A 17,892-nucleotide genomic window follows, 5' to 3' on the forward strand; every position below is an offset into this window, starting at 1 on the left:
CTTAATGCACTTGTAAATCTTATTAAATGTGACTGCTAATTTCCTTACAGTCCAACACTTTAAACTGAGTGTGCATTTTAATCCCTTAATGCACTGAATTTTCTTAAAGATTCCTGTTTTCCTCTGGGTTTGTTTCTAAGTATGCATGTATTGTCCTTCATTGCTGTTGATCTTCCACCTGGAACATCCCCCAACCAACTATGCTCTTGACTTCTGCTTCTTCTCTGGTCCATTTCTAGCATGTTGAGGACCCGGTGGCCATCCTTCAGGCAGCACACTCAGCTGCAGCTCAGGTCTGATCCAGCTCCGTCTGACTAGTTTTGGTTGGGTTCATGGTTCTGTAGTTAGTCCGTTCAGTCCCATCCTGCACTTTTTTTCTTTGTACTTTAGTTCCCCTGTAGTACACTACCTAGTACTTGTAAATGAAGGTGTTGTGAGGGTGAATTGTGCACTTTCCACAAATCCAGAGTACTCTACACAAACAGTACTCTGGGATATCTGAGTGTGAATTGTGGGAAATCCTCTGTAGGATCCTTGTGGAACTCCGTTATGAGGTTTGGAGGTTAATATGCTGTTCTAATTAAAAAATGTTTTCTTAAATTTAACAGGGGAGGACCGAGGAGCAGATTACAGCAGAGAAAGCCTGGTACAACACAGAAAAAGTCTGGCTCGTGCACAAGGATGGATTTTCTTTGGGTTAGTAGAGACTTCATTAACAGTAAACGATTTTTGGGTGAATGGTTGATCTTTATTTACGTTTCAAAGTGAAATCTGTCCCTACTCTCATGTCATGGCGCTTCTTGTTTCCGTTCGGCGTGATTGACAGATTACACAGTCAGGCTGTTGGAGCTTAAAAAAAGATTTGGATGTTTTAATGTTAAAACAGGTGACTATTCCAATTAACCTGGGGCTGTGTGTGAGCGATCTCAAGCTATTTTTGACGTAGGGCCACACTGCTCTCAGGTCGGAGTCGGACGTCACAACAATTGTGCTCCATTTTTTTGGGTGTGTTTGATGCAGCAACCCTCCTGAAGACAGAGGCGGGCAGCCTGCCAGAGGGGAAGGTGAAAATCCGCCTGGAGAGCGATGGATCTCTATTGGATGTGGACGAAGATGATGTCGAGAAGGTAGTCAATCATCACAAGAGCGCCGAGCCGCATTAGTTACAGATGCAACCACGTCTGGCTTTACATTCCAGGCGAACCCTCCGACGTTGGACCGTGTGGAAGACCTGGCCTCCCTGCAGTACTTAAACGAGTCGAGCGTGATGCACTCTCTGCGACAGCGGTACGGCAGTAACCTGGTGCACACCCACGCTGGGCCCAACATGGTGGTTATTAACCCCATTAGCTCCCCCTCCATGTACTCTGAAAAGGTAAGCTGCAGCCTCCGCATATGAAAAGCCAGTTTCTGAATAAAGACAAATGCATTATCCATATTTTCTGGGACATTCCTCCCTCTTTCTTGTCTTCTTTTTTCCAGGTGATGCAGATGTTTAAGGGCTGCAGGAGGGAGGACACGGCCCCTCACATCTACGGCACAGCCCAGGCGGCCTACAGGCACCTCCTCACCACTCGACAGGATCAGTCCATCGTTTTGTTGGGCAAGAGTGGGAGTGGAAAGACCACCAACTGCCAGCACATCATCCAGTACCTCCTCACCATCGCTGGCAGCACCAACAAGACCTTCTCCGGTCGGTCTCCACTGGCCCAAATATTGAAAGTTAGAAACATTGTAATGTGGTTGTTATTTGTGGTGCGTAGCAGAGAAATGGCAGGCAGTCTACACCGCGTTAGAGGCCTTTGGAAATGTGTCCACCTGTCTGAATGGAAACGCCAGTCGCTTCTCCCACGTTGTTTCTCTGGACTTTGACCAGGCAGGTCTGGTGACTTCAGCCTCCATTCAGGTACTTGCTCAGGTCCTTCTCCAGCTACTCTGGTTATTCTTGTACTTGCTCTCTAGCCACGTGACAAATCATCATCCCTTTCTGTCGTTACCTGGCAGACGATGCTTCTGGAGAAGATGAGGGTGACAAGAAGACCAGAAGGAGAGACGACTTTTAATGTCTTTTACTACCTGATAGCCGGAGCAGACAGCTCACTCAGGTCAGGTTCGCTGCCATCGCGCCAGTTAAAATTCACGATAAAACTGCGGCTCCGTGTCGGATTAATATGTTGATTCACTGCAGAGATAAATTAGTGTTGCCCTAAATTTAATCAGAGGAGGCAGCAGATATGATGGTTGACCTTGTGGTCTCGTTTCTTCCTCAGGACTGAGCTGCACCTCAACCACTTTGCTGAGAACGACGCTTTCAAAATCACGCCTCAGACAAAAGTATATCCTACCTTTATCAACCTTTTTTTCTCCCCTGAAGAAAAGCAGTGATTTAAAACCTTGAGAGGACAGAATAACACCATTTATTCTGAATAAGAAAGAGCTGGCTGCACGTTTCTATGTAGATTTTTCTCATTTCTAACATAAGGTATGTGATTTTGACGAGGTTTTGGGGATTCTGTTGTATTCATGGAGGACTCTATATGCTATCTGTTAGACAGAGGAGAAGCAACGCGCCTCCCAGCAGTTTTCCAAACTCCAAGCAGCCATGAAGGTACTGGGGATCAGCGGTGATGAACAGAAGGCCTTCTGGCTCGTCCTCGCTGCGATCTACCATCTCGGTGCTGCCGGAGCCACCAAGGGTGAGACTGTTAATCCGAAGAGCTTTCCATTCTTTCAACAATACAGCACATGCTATAAAAGGCAGATCACCTTGGATTTGCACTTCACACAGTATGTATGTCGAAAAGAAAAGGCTTTATCTGGGAAATGTGATAGGCGTTTAAAACTACAACGTACAGTATGTAGATGTCAGATTGATTTTTATAGTCTTGGACTTTGGTTAACGCTCATTTATGTAAATTGATATATTTGAAATTTGGCCGAGCATCTGTTCGCGTGACCTTATTGGCCCTTACTGAATGACACGAGGAACGCAGACGGCTCCTCTGGCACGCCACCAGAGTTTAATTGTTGACAAACACTGTCACATTTCAAGGACGAAAAACATCTATTTGGTTTTGGCTCGAAGCTCCTTTCTTTTCGCTACGTTGTTGTCAGAGCTCTAGCGGGAACTCATCTCAGATATGAGGCTGTGTCTTTGTTTTGAAAGTTTAGGTGAAAAGGGAATAAGAATGAGAACCCCCCCAGCCCCACGCGCAAACACACACGTGACGAGGTTTAATTGCAGCGCACTTCCACCGCATTTTAATTTAATTTTAAAGCAAGATTAAGAAATGCCTCTCAGTCACATTTCCAGACGAGTCACCTTCATCGTCTCCAGGATGCTACCGCCCTTTACTTCACTCAAAAGTTATTATAATGAAAGGTCAAAACCTATGAGCTAGAGAACTGAGAATGCCCCCCTCCCCTCATCCCGGAAAAAAAAGGATTCATTCCAATCAGATCATCTTATTCATAGTGTAATCACCAAAAGACTAAGCGTGTGTTGTGACTCTTCCGCAGACTATAAAAGTAACTGAGCGGGTGCGTCATTGCGGTGCATGTCCATGTTGTAACACCAGAGGGCAGCACTGATCTCTCCTCCATTAAAGATGATTTCACGGGTCCCTCTGTGATGGACAGGCTTCTCTCCGTGCACTGTAGAGATGTGCCATCTCTTTAAAAATGGGCTGACCTCGATGTAAAACATAGTGCATTTATTTACTGATGTATATATTTGTTTGTGAGTAATAATAATAAACTTTAGATTGTTTCAGAACCAAAGTTATAACACAATTTTCTGTTTTGCCTGTTAATTTGAATAATTTAAATCGATCAAACATCATATTTGAATGTGCTTATCGTGTGGAAAGTAGCTGTGCTGATGAAACAGATAGAGCCCACTCTGCTGCGTGAAATTCCCCAAAGTTTCCTTTCTTAAGCCTCTGAGGATATAACTTCATGGTGGATTAAAGCCGATGCTCGTGCGCCTATCTGCATGTTTCTGTCACTCAGCCACTGGATTAAAGGAGACGACCACGTCTGTAAATAAATTAATTTTGTCCTCTTTAATATTTCCCCGCATGCTCTCCGGGGCTATAATTTGAACAGCGTGTACGATGGAATGAAACAATAGACGCAGTTTAACCGGGCCTCTCTTTATTTGTACACACATATTGAAGCCACCTTCTGAGCATGCTTTCTCACCAGCTGCGTCATTGTTAGCTTGACCAAACACATAATCCTAACCTGTCAGAGACACAAATGTACCAGGGCTGCAGCCGCGTCCCTGGAGTAGCTGACAGGAGAGCTAATGGAGGTTTTCATGCATGTGTCTCAGCTGGCAGGAAACAATTTGCACGTCATGAGTGGGCCCAGAAGGCAGCATACTTGCTGGGCGGCACCCTAGAGGAACTCTCCTCCTCCATCTTCAAGCACCAGGCCAAGGGCACCCTGCCCAGATCTGGTTCTGTTCGCCGGGCGGTTGAGGAAATTGGCACAGCAGATGCAGGTACAGCACAAACCACATTTACCCAAACGCTCTTCCCTCCAGAGTCGTCTCCTCTGTCCGACTCGAGTCTTGTTTCCACATATGCAGAAGCACGCATCTGCGCCCATCACCTGAGGCTGTGAAGGAGCTAAAGCTTATCTTAGTAATGAATACAACAGCTTTGCAACGGCTATTGACACAATCGCGTGCACATTGTGTTAAGACAAACAAGCCTATTCATTTATTCACTGGGAATCATAATTGCTTCATATTGATTTTTCACCCACTCGCAGGTCCTCTGACACCCAAAATGGGTCTGAATGCAGTGTAGACGCACGCATGTCCTCAAAGAAAGACATGGTGTCTGTACAAAGGCTGAGGGCTATTACTGCTATTCACGTTCAGGCTTTTTTCTGACGGACATCTAATCAGGCCCGCATCAGTTCAAATGCTTTCTGCATTTCCAAAATGTTGCCACCTTCGCTCTCCTGTAGCCTGTACATTGTGCTATTTAATGTTGAAGTATGGATGTGGTCTCTTTTCTGCTTGGCTGCTTCTCGTACCAGGATCCAAGGCTACAGCTATGGAGTGTTTGGAGGCCTTTGCATCTGGGCTTTACTCTGAAATCTTCACCGTCCTCATTTCTTTATTAAACCGGTTTGTGCTTCTTTTATTTTTCGTTATCCAGTACTTCCTTCAAGGGTACCATTCTAAAAGGTTATGCTGTTGCTTGAGTGGAAGATGTATTATTAAAAGAATGTTTTTGATGTAGCCCAACAATTGATTTATTTTGGAATCCTGGTAACTGGAAAAAATCAATATAATGGAGTTTTCAGGGGTTTTAAAAAAAGCTTAGAGAAAAAGTCTGTTTTTAAGTGAGGGTTAGGACTCTTGAACCACCAGGGTGGGTTGGCAGGATCGCCTCTGGGTTGTGGGTTAAAGTTGGGGAACCTTTGCAGATAGCTAAGGTTACATTTAAGGGTTAGATGCAGAGGGTTTAATCCGTCTAATGTTGCCTCTAGTAGCAGAGTGCTAATGTTTGCGTACACATATGTGTTTGCCCTGTGCGCTCCAGAGCACTGAAATCTGGACAGAACTCCCTGTGCTCTCTGCTGATTGTGGACACTCCAGGCTTCCAAAACCCCAGGCTGGTGAAGCGTGAATACTGCGCGACCTTTGAGGACCTTTGCCACAACTACACACAAGAACGTCTGCACACGCTCTTCCATCAGCGGACCTTCGTTCACGAGTTGGAGAGATACAAAGAGGCAAGGACATGTGATATTCTCTAGACCACACACACACACACACACGCATGCACGGCTCTTCACCCTCCTTCTCTATTCTCTCCCTGCACCGTGTTCTGTTTTATCTCAGACATATCAACTCCAATAGTGCAAATCTTCACATATCAGACACACCATCCCTCCCACCTGTCATGGGCTGAGACAAGCTGCGTTCATGCGTTAGGGCTTCTCATTAGTGATGCCAATCTTCACCTCTTCAGCCAGGGATCAAAGTGAAGTCACTTACAACCGCCTTTGGGAGACACGCCCAGCTGCACCGCGACTTGATGAAGGGAAGATTCCTTCTGTCCTCCTTTGATTTTATCTCTCGAGCATTCCCGGGCTGCAAGAGCTCAGGCACTGGCAGCTTTACGATTTTAAAAGTTTTAAAGGAAAATATATCAGAGGTTTTCTTTCATGACTAATGTGAGTATATCCAACCATATTGGGGATGTCATTCTGATTCAGAACCTGGTTGATAGCACTCCAAAGTTAAAAAGAAATTCTACTCACATTACTTTTAATACTGTGATGGAGGAGCCTGGGATTTCTCGCCCACGTCCCCCGTCTGGGATAAAAGGAACCACAGTGAAACGAGGTATTGCATAAACCCATGCAGTGTAATTCTTGGTGCACCTTTAAGTAAGAAGAAGTTGTGAAACTGCCATTGAAAAGTGGGTCAATCTCATTATGGAAAGCACCTGAAGTGACTAATTAAGCCCACAGACACTGGCAGATGCTTTGTATTGTGCAGCTTTTTGTGTCTGTATATATACTTTTTAAATTCTTTTGCTCCACATATATTTCTTTGAGGTATCCCCCCCCACATTGCCTTTTACCTTGAATTACTAGTCTCACAGTAACACACTTTTCCAACTTGGCCAGGTTTACTCTACGACACATAATTTGGGGAATTTATTTCCAATTCATCCTAGAAATGCTATTAGCTGCAGCGGTAATGAAACCCCTTAGAGTTTCCATTTCTTCACAGGGGAAACAATCTCTTTATAGGACAAATGCTCTTGTTAGTCTAAAAGATTTGTCTGGATTTTAGTTTCCTTACATCTAATAAAGCATCTTTGTTTTAGCAAGATGGCAAAACAAATATCTAAATCTAAATATCTCATCAGGTCTTTATTGTTAAATTTCAATAAAGGCCAAGAAATCCCCATATGAAATGAAGTCATTTCCTCAGCAGTTAGATAGATAAACCCACTAAACCCACAGTGGAATGAAATGATCGCAGCTTCATTTTCTGTTGATTGCAGCTCTGCCCGTGACTCCACATTGACTTAGGGGAGGAAGGCTCGTGCGCAGCGAGGGGTTTCTGTCTCAACAGCCCCTCAATTGACACAAATTCGAACAGGTTCCTTATTTTATGTAGACGAAAGTCGCATGCCACCATAAATGGTCATTAACAAATCTTGAATGTTTGAGTGGGGTTTATTATTAACGGATTTTTAAGATGACACAAAAACAATCACAACAAAACTGTCTTTATCTTCACAAGAGTGACATTTGGTTTCTATTAATAAAGTTCTGAAACTCTTGCCAAAAAGAAAGATTATTATTACCCTCCACTGAGAGATAATAACCCAAAGCTCCAAAGCTGTCTAGGCTGCTTAAACCCTGTCAATCACCTTGGCTTCTTAAAAGGATCTGAAAAACAAGTCGAGCATATTTATTTTTTCCATATCTTAATTTACTCTTCTCTTGCAGAAAATGTTGGTTTGCATCTTCAGACGGCATTAAAGGTTCTGTCAATCTGCCTGTCTTCCCTCAGGAGAACATAGAGCTCGCTTTGGATGACACGGAGCCCAGCACATCTCTGTCTGTTTCTGTGGTAGACCAGGCCTCCAGTCAAACTCTGGTATGTCTGTTGACTCAATTTTATTGGTATTTTGTGCAAAAATCTGTTTAAAAAAGAAAAAAAAAGTCACATCCTCCTCATTGCTCGTGAAAGTACCTAGGGAATGGCGAACCTTTCAGGGTCGTCTCTGGGCACAGCAATGAATATCAGTTTTTAGAACATTTCTTTTTTTTCTTTCCTAAAAATTAATGGTGTTTTGTAGACATTTGAGTGGGTTGGGGCAGAAAAAGAAAGGTTAGAGAATTGACTTCAGCAACAAAAATCGATGTTAGGCCTTTGCAGCCTGTGATGTGCGCCATGGAAACAGAAATGGCACAGTTTAGAGAGTCGTACATCATTTTGTGATCATTTCAAAAGAATTTTGAGTGCTTTACTTTGTAACGGGTTCACCCTGTAATGGGAATGTCACCAGAAAATAGTGAACTGCAGGACTGCACCCTGAAAAAGAAAGCAAAAACAAACAATGATTTCTCAGAGTCTAAAGTCTAAACTCCAAACATCTGATACTTGGCGTGAAAAGATGTGGCGGTGTTTTCTCCTCACTCGGTGCTCAATCACTGCCCGTGTTAGCAGCCGTAATCTTCACATCTCTATCAAAATGATGCTCCTCTCCGCTGCGTTTGAGGTCCGTGTTGTGCGCCCTGCTGATAAGAATGTTGCCTGCAACATTTTTCGGGCGTTAATGCTGCCAGGGTGGACTCGTGGACGACCTTGTGGATGACCTCGTGGATGACTCGCTGTCATCCGCAGAGTGAAATTACTCTACAAGTCACTGGTAAAAAAAAGCCCAGTTTTTAAACTTTGAATGTTTGAATAAATCAAACTTTTGAGCTTTTGAAAAATGTATGAGTGAGCCCCCCATTTAAATTTTTGCCATATTACTAACCTTCTCCATAAATGTATTATGATTAATCTAATGCTACATTTTTTGGTCTGTTCAAAATCTTGCAGCCCCACTGCAGACATTAGTAATGTAGCAGCATATTTCCTACCAATCCGAGATACCTCTGCATCAGTCTTTTGTGGACAGCTCTGTAGGGTTCATTATATAAATGCCTAAAGCCATAGATCTCTGCGCCACCTAACAGTACAGTTACGGAGCTTTCCAAATGAACAGGTACAACTGCATCTTATCTCCTTCGGACCAGCTGAGGTAGAGGGAAGCTTGTCGGCGCTATCAGATGTAGTTCGCCTTGAGTGTGCAGGTTTCAGCTGAGGTCACAGTGCTGTGGGTTCTGTTTCTTCTTACATGACATCAGAGCTGCTTGATAAACCTGCTGGCGCCGAAGTGGTTTCCCCTCTGAGCGGCTTTTGAAGCGAGCATTTTAGTATTTTGGGTAATTTGAGGGCTGTTTTTTTTCTTTTTGGGGACATTGCTTCTTGTGTGAATGCATTTCCAGTGGTGTTGCCCAGCTATGACTCCACTCAGAGCTTTGTTTGTGCGACAGGTACGATCAGTGCGGACGGATGAAGCGAGGGGCCTCTTGTGGCTCATGGAGGAGGAGGGACTGCAGCCTGGGGGATCTGAGGAAACCCTGCTGCGGCGTCTGTTTAGTTACTACGGTCCCGCTGAGGGCCAGACTAAAGGTGCACAGTCATGCATGAACACTCTTTAAACTATGTTGTCTGATTTAAAAAAATACAGTTGGAACTCGTTTTTTATCTGTTCGCTATTAGGGCGTCTATACGTGCCTCTATATACACAGTGTGTGTGTGGCAACCTTGACAACAGGTATTTTCTACGGTTACAAATGTAACTAAATGTAAAAAGTCTTCTAATAGAAGAAAAGTCAGCCCAGTTTAAACTTTTCCAGTCTTCACTCCTTGTCCTGTCATGCTTGTCATGCACATGATGTGCCATCCTGACATTTACACTCCCTCCTACGTGTTCAACAGGCCAAACTTTCCTGTTAAAGAGTGAAAAAGCAAATCATTTCTTGCTGGGCCACAGTTATGGCACTGACTGGGTGGAGTACAATGTCAGCGGGTGGCTTAATTATGCAAAGCAGATCCCAGCTTCATCCAACGCCACCAGCGTCCTGCTGGACTCCCAAAAGTAAGGACGGCACCGGACGTGCATCTTTGAGACACTGTTGTTACTTTAGGGGTATTTTGGAAAGCATCAGATTGAATCACTTTATGCCCTTTATGCAGGAAGATCATCAGTTCCTTGTTCATGAGCAGAGCTGGTGGAACCAATGTTCTGTCCGGTTCCATCGCTGGCCTTGAAGGGATCTCACAGCTCTCCCTGCGTCGGGCAACTAGCATGAGGAAGACCTTCTCCACAGGCATGTCGGCAGTCAAGAAGAAGTCTTTGTGCATCCAGATAAAGCTGCAAGTGGTGAGAGCAACAATTATCATCCCAGTATCTTCCCATTAGTGACTTCAAAATTTGAGATGTGATATTTAACATGCATATTGAGCTGGTAGTTGACTAATGCAACTGTAAATGCAATAACCACCTGTTGACTCCAACCATGGCTCTCACTACAGTAAGCCTGAGCTAACGAATGGCTGTGTTGCATTATTTGTGTTGGTCTTTAGATTTAGATAATAGATAATATTTAGATAATAGAACAGCATAAACATGTGGAAATGTCAGTGGGAATGTCAAATTGGATCACATTTCTAGCTTTCGTCACCCGCTACTCTGCCTTTTCCAGGACGCGCTCCTTGACATGCTGCGGCGATCGAGGATTCACTTTGTTCACTGCATGTTGCCCAAAGCAGAGGCCCTCAAGGCTCTGGGTGGATCCCTGTTTAAAGGAGGAGAATGTGAGGTTCAAGGGGAGCCCGGAGAAATGCAGGTGGATGTAGCTCTGCTCCGCGCTCAGCTGCGCGGCTCCAAGCTGCTCGATGCGCTGCGAATCTACAGGCAAGGTGAGTCGGCAGCCCACCGTCCTTTAAAGCCCGATGCAGGTCCGGTTCCAAAAGCACCCATTCAACCCTTGGAACACAACACAGGTTACCCCGACCACATGGTGTTCTCCGAGTTCCGTCGCCGCTTCGACGTGCTGGCGCCGCACCTCACGAAGAAGTACGGGAGGAATTACATTGTGAAGGACGAGAAGAGGGTAAGTCAGTCAGCAAGACAGGGAAGAAATGTGCTGCTCTGCCTGTGCCTGCAGCCAAGATTAATGCTGTGAGGAGGCAGCTTCATTACATCTGGCCCTGATTTGTCAGCAGCCACCTGACAGAGAAATAAACCCTCATTTTTCAAAGCCATTGAAAGCATCTGATCTACTTAACCTGATCAGCATAATGACTGTTAAAAAGCCAAAGTATTATTGTGGCTTTGTAGGTGCTGAAAATGACAATTCAGGAAGACGTGTCTCTTATTAAGGCCTTTATTTTGCAGATTTATTTTAATTATATGAAGAAGGATTGTTGGGACTGCTTATTCTTGAGTCGTATATCTGTAAACAGCTGGATCGAGTGGGAATGAGAAACAGAACTCCCACTTAAGAGGAATGAGAGTGAGGGGGAAGAGAAAGAATAGGGGGGACAAAACCTCTTTTCCCTTGTGTCCGTGCACTCGGGCTGAGTTTCTGTAGAAACGCGGACAAACAAAAGCCCCTCAGTGCTTGTGGCAAATCTCTCCCCGTGTAATTTAGATGTGGTCTTTGAGGTTGGAGGCTCGAGTAGAAAGAAGGGGGTGAGGCAACAATACGTGTACAGTACACACAGCTTGTAGATGGCATATGGATTATCTCTGAGCGGGCCTGCTCGGGAGTGTTCATGAGCTTCAAGCAAAGAGAGCGTTGGCGAAAGGCTCTTAATTGTTATTTGCTGGCGTTCTGGGTGATTTCTTTTTTTTCATTCTAGTTTTAAAACAAGCTCCAGTTGGGAATTCATGTGATAGAAGGGAGGAAAACTGCACTGTGGCATTAGTTCAGCTCCGCCACTTGGACTTCACTGGACTAGTGAAGTGTTGCGGTGTCAGCAGAAATTCCCATCAGGTCCAGCAGCCCAAAGAAGTGTGTGTTTGTGTACATGTGCAATTCTGCAGGCAGTGGAGGAGTTACTGGAGTCCCTGGATTTGGAGAAGAGCAGCTACCACATGGGTCTAAGCAGGGTGAGTAATGCCACCACACCGTAAACGCAGCTTTAAAACGCACGTGGTGATGCTGCTTGTTTTTAATTTGAACACCTTTCCTGTCTCTGTCATTAAACTCTGAAAGATTTGCTTCTCACTGCCTACCTGAGATACGTGTTGCTCTCCCACCCCAGCTGTATGAATGCAATTCCCTCTTCTTTTAGGGTCATTACAGCAAATTTTCCCGACTGATTGGCTTATTTGTTTTTTTTTCACCATGACCATTGCAAAGCTATCACAGTAAACAATGGCCAGCACACTGAGGTCTAATCCTGTCAACCGGAAAAGTGGCCATCAGCCAAGGAGGAAATCAAGGCTGACTGTAATGTAGACAGAAGTGAAACTTATGCTCCCACATATGCACTCTGCGCACAGAGCTCTTTAGAAAATATGAAGCCAGAGTAGTTTGGAGGCAGCTTCGCATGGTGCCACACTAGAGTGTGAAATGGACACAGTCGCACAGTCGGCCATTCGCGAAGCATTCCTGTGGCTTCCTAGCAACCTGCCTTACTTGCATGGTAATTACACCAACCCCAAATAACCCCACTGTGGTCAACATGGTGCCGCAGACAACAGGATAATAGCTCTTTGGCTATCATGGGCAATAGCCATATGTGTTTGTTTTTTTTAAATCATGGACCACATGACGCGGATGGGGATAGAAGGCAAACAGTTTCTGCTCCCACTCCACTAATTTGAAAAGCAGCATTTACTGATGCTTGGACTTGAGAGACCTCGAGCAGAAACAGATCCTCATGTGCTAGTTTAGGAGCCTGGTGTTTGGAATTCATTCACATCCCATAATCACTCCCACGTATCGATAGACTGTGTTGTGAATTTCTTTGACTTGGTTGTTTACCTGTGTTTTACCTAGATTAGATGCAGAACAGGCTGAATGTGTGAGATAATAAATTAACCACGGCCTTCTTGCTCAGATAAGGGGCACTTTGTGTGTGGATTACAGTTTCCTATTGTTATGCTACATCGATGAACTTCTTTTAATTTATCTCTGGTTTATTCCCCTCTCAGCTGATACAATTATTAAAATAAGACCAAGCTTATGAGGTGTGACCAGCTCATTTAAATGTTATCCACAATCACTTTCTTTTTTTACATCTGTAATTGATTTCCCTACTTGAAGAAGAGATGAATGCACCTATTTGATTAGTAGTATGTATTAAAGAGCTCAACATCATCAGTGCATCATGGATTAAGAAAGCTGACCTTTAATGAACTTTAAACACCCGGGAGATGAGCCTTGCTATCTTGCACCGGTGTGGTTTTTACATGATCTCTTGATGTGTCCCTGGCCAATAATATACTGTGCCTCCGTGCGCTTGTGCTTTCCTGTAGTTGTTCTTCAGAGCTGGCACCCTGGCAAAGCTGGAGGAACAGAGAGATGAGCAAACCAAGCGTAATCTAACGCTGTTTCAAGCTTCCTGCAGAGGATACCTGGCACGTCAGGCCTTCAAGAAGAGAAAGGTGTGTGAATTATAATTCTAATGATAATAGTGTATGTTGGTATTAATTCACTAAGTGTATATATGTATATATAAAAAGCCATAATTAACGGATACATGACTTATTGCATTTAGGTGGGTGAAAAAGCCTGAGCTCCACTGGCCGTGCACATAATATCTTTCCTACAAGATAATTTCGATGCTGTGGCTCTGCCATAAATCTTTGCAGCTCTGCAGTAAATCCTCAACTAATTATAAATGTGTTCCTCAAATCCATCACCCTCCCTTCCTCCTACCTGTACAGTAATCCTTCTATTCAGCGCTGTCAGGGAGGATGTTTGATAGTGACACGTCTGGGTATGTCGCACTCCATCAAACTGCTCCCCACCAAATGCAGCTTTAGCCAACATGCTGCTGACTCACTCTGCCATCTGCTTCGCCTCGCCTCCATTTCTCTCACAGCGTGCGATGAGTACATCTCGCCGGACCACATACGTGTTCCCCTGTGATGTATGGGGCACTGCACTCTTCCATCTCCGTGATTACTATTAAAAAGAATGTATGACATCAGTTTGCCAGGGATGAACTGGCAGAAACGGAACCAGCATCTCCAGAGCAGCGCCGCACGCCTATAGTGATTGAATATCTCGTCCCCTGTACAAAATACCAGTGAGGCTGCAGTCGCCTTTGAAATAAGGTCAATCTGTTTCTTGCAGTCTTCTCTTATCTCTGTTTTTACCAGTTACAATAATAAATGCTTGTTGAAAATAGGGAAGCAAGAGAGGTTGTTTTATTTTTTTTAAGTTCAAAGGTCATTTTTCACATCAGGAAAAAAAAAAGCCTATTTAATCTGCTTGAATTTAAAATGAATATTACCACAAGGAAAACTGTGCAGCTGTGCAACTGCAAAATCCATTAACCCCCTTGCTGCTTCACGCACCCAATCCGTCGCAGACATATCCATACTAGAGAGATAAGACTTCTTTTAATCTCGGCATGAATTTCTTTTTATTCTATTATTACTGACTGTAGGGTAAGATGCTGAATGCACTTACGAGAGCCATGGAATTCAAAATTCACTATTTGAAGGTTCGCTTGCGACTAATTTTTTTAATGAATGTTTTTTATTTGTTGGTTCCCCAGTGCCGCAGCCTTGTTCTGTTCTTGTGTGTCAAGTCACAAGAGCGTCCTTAAGTGAACAAACAAAGTTAATTGGCTTTTACCTCATCTCTGATTAGCATCACCTTCCTACAAAAAGAACCTTTTATTAATCAGTGCATGGTTCAGACATGTCACATTACGGCCCTGAAAAAGGCCATTAACCGCAAAGAACGTGATACAACAGAGCATCCCAAAACAGAAAATCAAAATAATCTATTTCAGTGTTTTGAGTAATTCCGTCAAAGCCACGGCACAAAGGTTACGGAGTTATTTCCTCATGTGGAAATTTAGGTGCATAGTTGTCCAATGTTAAAATAATCACTGTGTAATGATACCCGATTGCTTTTCCCTGAAATATCTTGAAAATTGATCACCCGGTTTGAACTGCTCCATCCAGGCAGAAGCAGCGGATGCTAATTTGTCTTTGATGCAATGTGGAAGGGACTTGCTCGTGCCTCTTGGACAGTCCATGGGTTGATATGTATGGATGTGACAGAAAGTCCCCCTGATTGATATTTTCTGGCATGTTACCCTTGTGAAAATATGCCAAGCCTATGTGACGTTAAATGAGAAAAAAAGAGGGAAAAAAAATACCCCCCCCCCCCCCCTCACTGCTGCCCTACCAGCACAACCACTTTCCACTCTCTCCTCAAAGAGGCAGGCTGACATTTTAAAAGTCTGTTATTTTGCCTCAGCAGGCACTGACTGCTCAGGGAGCTTTGTCCTTGAGGCACTCGCTGAATGCATTTGAAAGTTGTTTGCATTGAAGTTGTCGCAGAGCAGCACATATAAAGCTAGTCATATAGTGCTTATTCATTTGAACCTTCTCCTCTCATTGCACTGTGTTTTTCTATCATCATACAGGCAATACTCGTTCAGCCATGTGAGAAATGCAGAGACCCAGAATTTCTTTTTTTAGCGTAGACAAAAGCTTTGACATTTTTGAGGGCAAGGTTAGTATTTAGCATGACTAAACACTTTAAGCCATTATATTGACAGCAACTGTAAGTATAGAAGCGGGAGAATGAAAGAAATTTCATCCTTTATAATGGCTGCCAGTTCAAATTCCTTGTTGTCACGTTGTGTCATAAATGCCAAAATATTCCGCCACGGCGTTTATTCAGTGGGAGCTTTTTGTTTGTTTTCTATTTACTCTACACTCTGTGTGACAAGGCAAACCTGCCTGAACCGTCCTGTCAGAGATTTGTTGAATTCTATTCCGTGGTGAGGCTTTCACTGTGTGACAAATCCTAATTGGTCATAGAGGCTTCCTTCGGGGTGAAGTGTACCTGATGCTTAGAACAGAGTTACTCTAATTTGTCTTGGCCATAATCTGCCTCCGCTGCTAGAAAGCCTCATGCAGAAGCAGTGTGGAAGTGTGTAATGCTTGCAATTAGCTGCCAAAGTGTTTGATTTAATTAATCAAAAATTTGCTGCAAGCCTTGGAACTCACTCTGCAGTAAACTCTTCATAGAAGGTTGGCGTCTAGTGAAATAGCTGTGAGCCCACACACATGCAAATATTGCCACATAGTTGGAGTTCTGATGCCCTGAAAGTACTTTAATTGAAATTCCAAAGCTTTAGTTGCTATTTTCTATGATATCGCTGCATTGAAGTGCAACCATTTAATATCCAACACCACATTGCGGACAGGCATATAAAGAGTTGTATCACAGTAACACTCTTTTGCATCATTTACATTATTATGTTTGTGCCCCTGCATTTGTGCGTGTGTGTCTGTAGATCCAGGATCTGGCCATCCGGTGCATTCAGAAGAACATCAAAAAGAACCATGGTGTGAAGGACTGGCCATGGTGGAAACTCCTCACTACAGTGCAGCCCCTCATTAAGGTCCAACTCACAGAAGAACAGATGCGGAGCAAAGACGTGAGCAGTCCTCTCCTCCCCAACCTCCCCAAGATCCCTCTAGGGTCTATAAATCTATAAAACCTGCACACCTTCTGTTTTAATTACATTACAAAATTCAAAAAGCCACAGTTGTGCGTCTATCCGAACACACGCAATCCACATGGTTGCATTCTGTGCTCTAGGAGGAGATGCAGCAACAGAAATTGAAGCTGGAGAGAGTGGAGAAAGAGCGAAATGAGCTGAGACTGAACACAGATCGATTGGAGAGCAGGGTGAGACTCTTTGCCTGTGACACTGCATGCTGGGAGAATGTTATTAAAGATTGGTGGAGTTACACACTTTCAGCTAACGATTTTACTGTGGGTTTTGCATCACACACTGTGTGTGTGTGTCTCTGTGTGTGTTACGGTCCAGATTGCAGAATTGTTGGCAGAACTGGCTGATGAGAGAGGCACAAGTGAATCAGCAACCCAGCTGCTGGAGACTGAAACATCAGAGAGACTCCGGCTGGAAAAAGACCTAAAGGAGTTGCAGGTACATACATTCATGACATTTCACAGGGAGGAAACAGCAATATTAAAAAAAGGCATTTCTGACACGCTTTTTTGTTGTTGTTGATACGTACCTGCACATGCAGATCAAGTTTGAGGTTCTGAAGAAGCAGCTAGAGTCACAGGAGATGGAGGTGATGGAGGCCCGGATCATGAAAACATCAGAGCTCAACGGCGAACTGAACGACGACGACGACGACGCTGGTCAGTGCAGCAGTGAGCTGCTAGCTGTCGCTAAGAGGCATCTTCAGAGCTCCCAAGTGTCCTTCAGTTAGCTTCGTTTGAATTGCAGCATTTTATCCAAGAACCGATCTTGGGATTTAGAGTCAATTTGCAGCCTTAAATTTCAATGCTCTATGAAATGAGAAGCGTTGAGATCTTGCAGATAGTGCGGCCAGCATTTTCATCATCAGTGATATACTGCTTCATCCTTTATCTGCTGGTTGTCCTTTAATGGATTGATTTGATCCAGCAGCGTCCACAATTAACTCCCGTGAATTCTTGATTCCTCGGAAAAGAAACAACAGTCCCAACAGAAGACAAGTCTGTATTCTGCACCTAGGTTTTGTGCCTTTTAATTTGCCAAATGAAACTGTAAAGGTTTTTCTTATTGTCTTGCCCACATGACATTGGTAGCAGCTTGGCCCACTCTCTCTAATGGGCACATCAACATCAGTCAAAAGCAGCATTTAACTGTTCATGCCACCACTCTGCATATATTTAAAAAAAAATGCTTTTAGATTAATTGTAGCTGCAGGATTCTGGCTTTATTTGTCTATCTCAGCAGGAGGTATGGCAGTCTGGGTTCTTGCATAATACTGATTGTAAGTATAGTTTTAAAGTTTAGGATTAAGGCGTCCCTTCATAGGCATGCAGCTGAAGCCTGGTGCTGATCAGTCTCCACCTGCTGGGTAAGTAAGCTCATGCCGAGAGCATATTGTCCAACTTTTTTTTTTTCTTTGGCTGTTCCACCTCCCCTTCAACCCACCACAGCAGACAAGCCATTACGGAGCGTATCAGAATTCTGAGATGAATGAGAAAATAATCGTTGGGATCAGAGCCGGTGGCCCTGCAAGTTGTCATTATGCTATATATATGCTAATAAGCAGTGTT

General features: G+C 43.9%; 1 protein-coding gene across 7 annotated transcripts in view; it reads left to right on the forward strand.

Moving 5' to 3' along the window:
• The window catches only part of LOC130537771 (unconventional myosin-XVIIIa-like), a 43,896-nt gene that overhangs the window by 9,997 nt on the left and 16,007 nt on the right, over positions 1-17,892 (forward strand). For 5 of the 7 annotated variants that reach the window (XR_008953687.1, XM_057054794.1, XM_057054789.1 and 2 more), the window contains 24 exons: positions 240-293; positions 609-696; positions 1,021-1,127; positions 1,199-1,375; positions 1,483-1,693; positions 1,764-1,906; positions 2,005-2,105; positions 2,271-2,334; positions 2,552-2,696; positions 4,337-4,507; positions 5,053-5,143; positions 5,562-5,754; positions 7,556-7,642; positions 9,091-9,229; positions 9,539-9,698; positions 9,797-9,983; positions 10,306-10,522; positions 10,607-10,716; positions 11,652-11,717; positions 13,092-13,220; positions 16,103-16,246; positions 16,411-16,500; positions 16,643-16,762; positions 16,866-16,983. Coding sequence is in view for 6 of the 7 variants with exons in the window: in XM_057054794.1 (XP_056910774.1) it covers positions 240-293; positions 609-696; positions 1,021-1,127; positions 1,199-1,375; positions 1,483-1,693; positions 1,764-1,906; positions 2,005-2,105; positions 2,271-2,334; positions 2,552-2,696; positions 4,337-4,507; positions 5,053-5,143; positions 5,562-5,754; positions 7,556-7,642; positions 9,091-9,229; positions 9,539-9,698; positions 9,797-9,983; positions 10,306-10,522; positions 10,607-10,716; positions 11,652-11,717; positions 13,092-13,220; positions 16,103-16,246; positions 16,411-16,500; positions 16,643-16,762; positions 16,866-16,983 (3,112 nt within the window). In the remaining variant the exon portion in view is untranslated. The remainder of the gene's footprint in view (positions 1-239; positions 294-608; positions 697-1,020; positions 1,128-1,198; positions 1,376-1,482; positions 1,694-1,763; positions 1,907-2,004; positions 2,106-2,270; positions 2,335-2,551; positions 2,697-4,336; positions 4,508-5,052; positions 5,144-5,561; positions 5,755-7,555; positions 7,643-9,090; positions 9,230-9,538; positions 9,699-9,796; positions 9,984-10,305; positions 10,523-10,606; positions 10,717-11,651; positions 11,718-13,091; positions 13,221-16,102; positions 16,247-16,410; positions 16,501-16,642; positions 16,763-16,865; positions 16,984-17,892) is intronic. The other 2 variants (XM_057054795.1, XM_057054792.1) reach the window with 1 other exon arrangement.

This window comes from Takifugu flavidus, chromosome 14 (assembly GCF_003711565.1).
Source record: "Takifugu flavidus isolate HTHZ2018 chromosome 14, ASM371156v2, whole genome shotgun sequence".
NCBI lineage: Eukaryota > Metazoa > Chordata > Actinopteri > Tetraodontiformes > Tetraodontidae > Takifugu > Takifugu flavidus.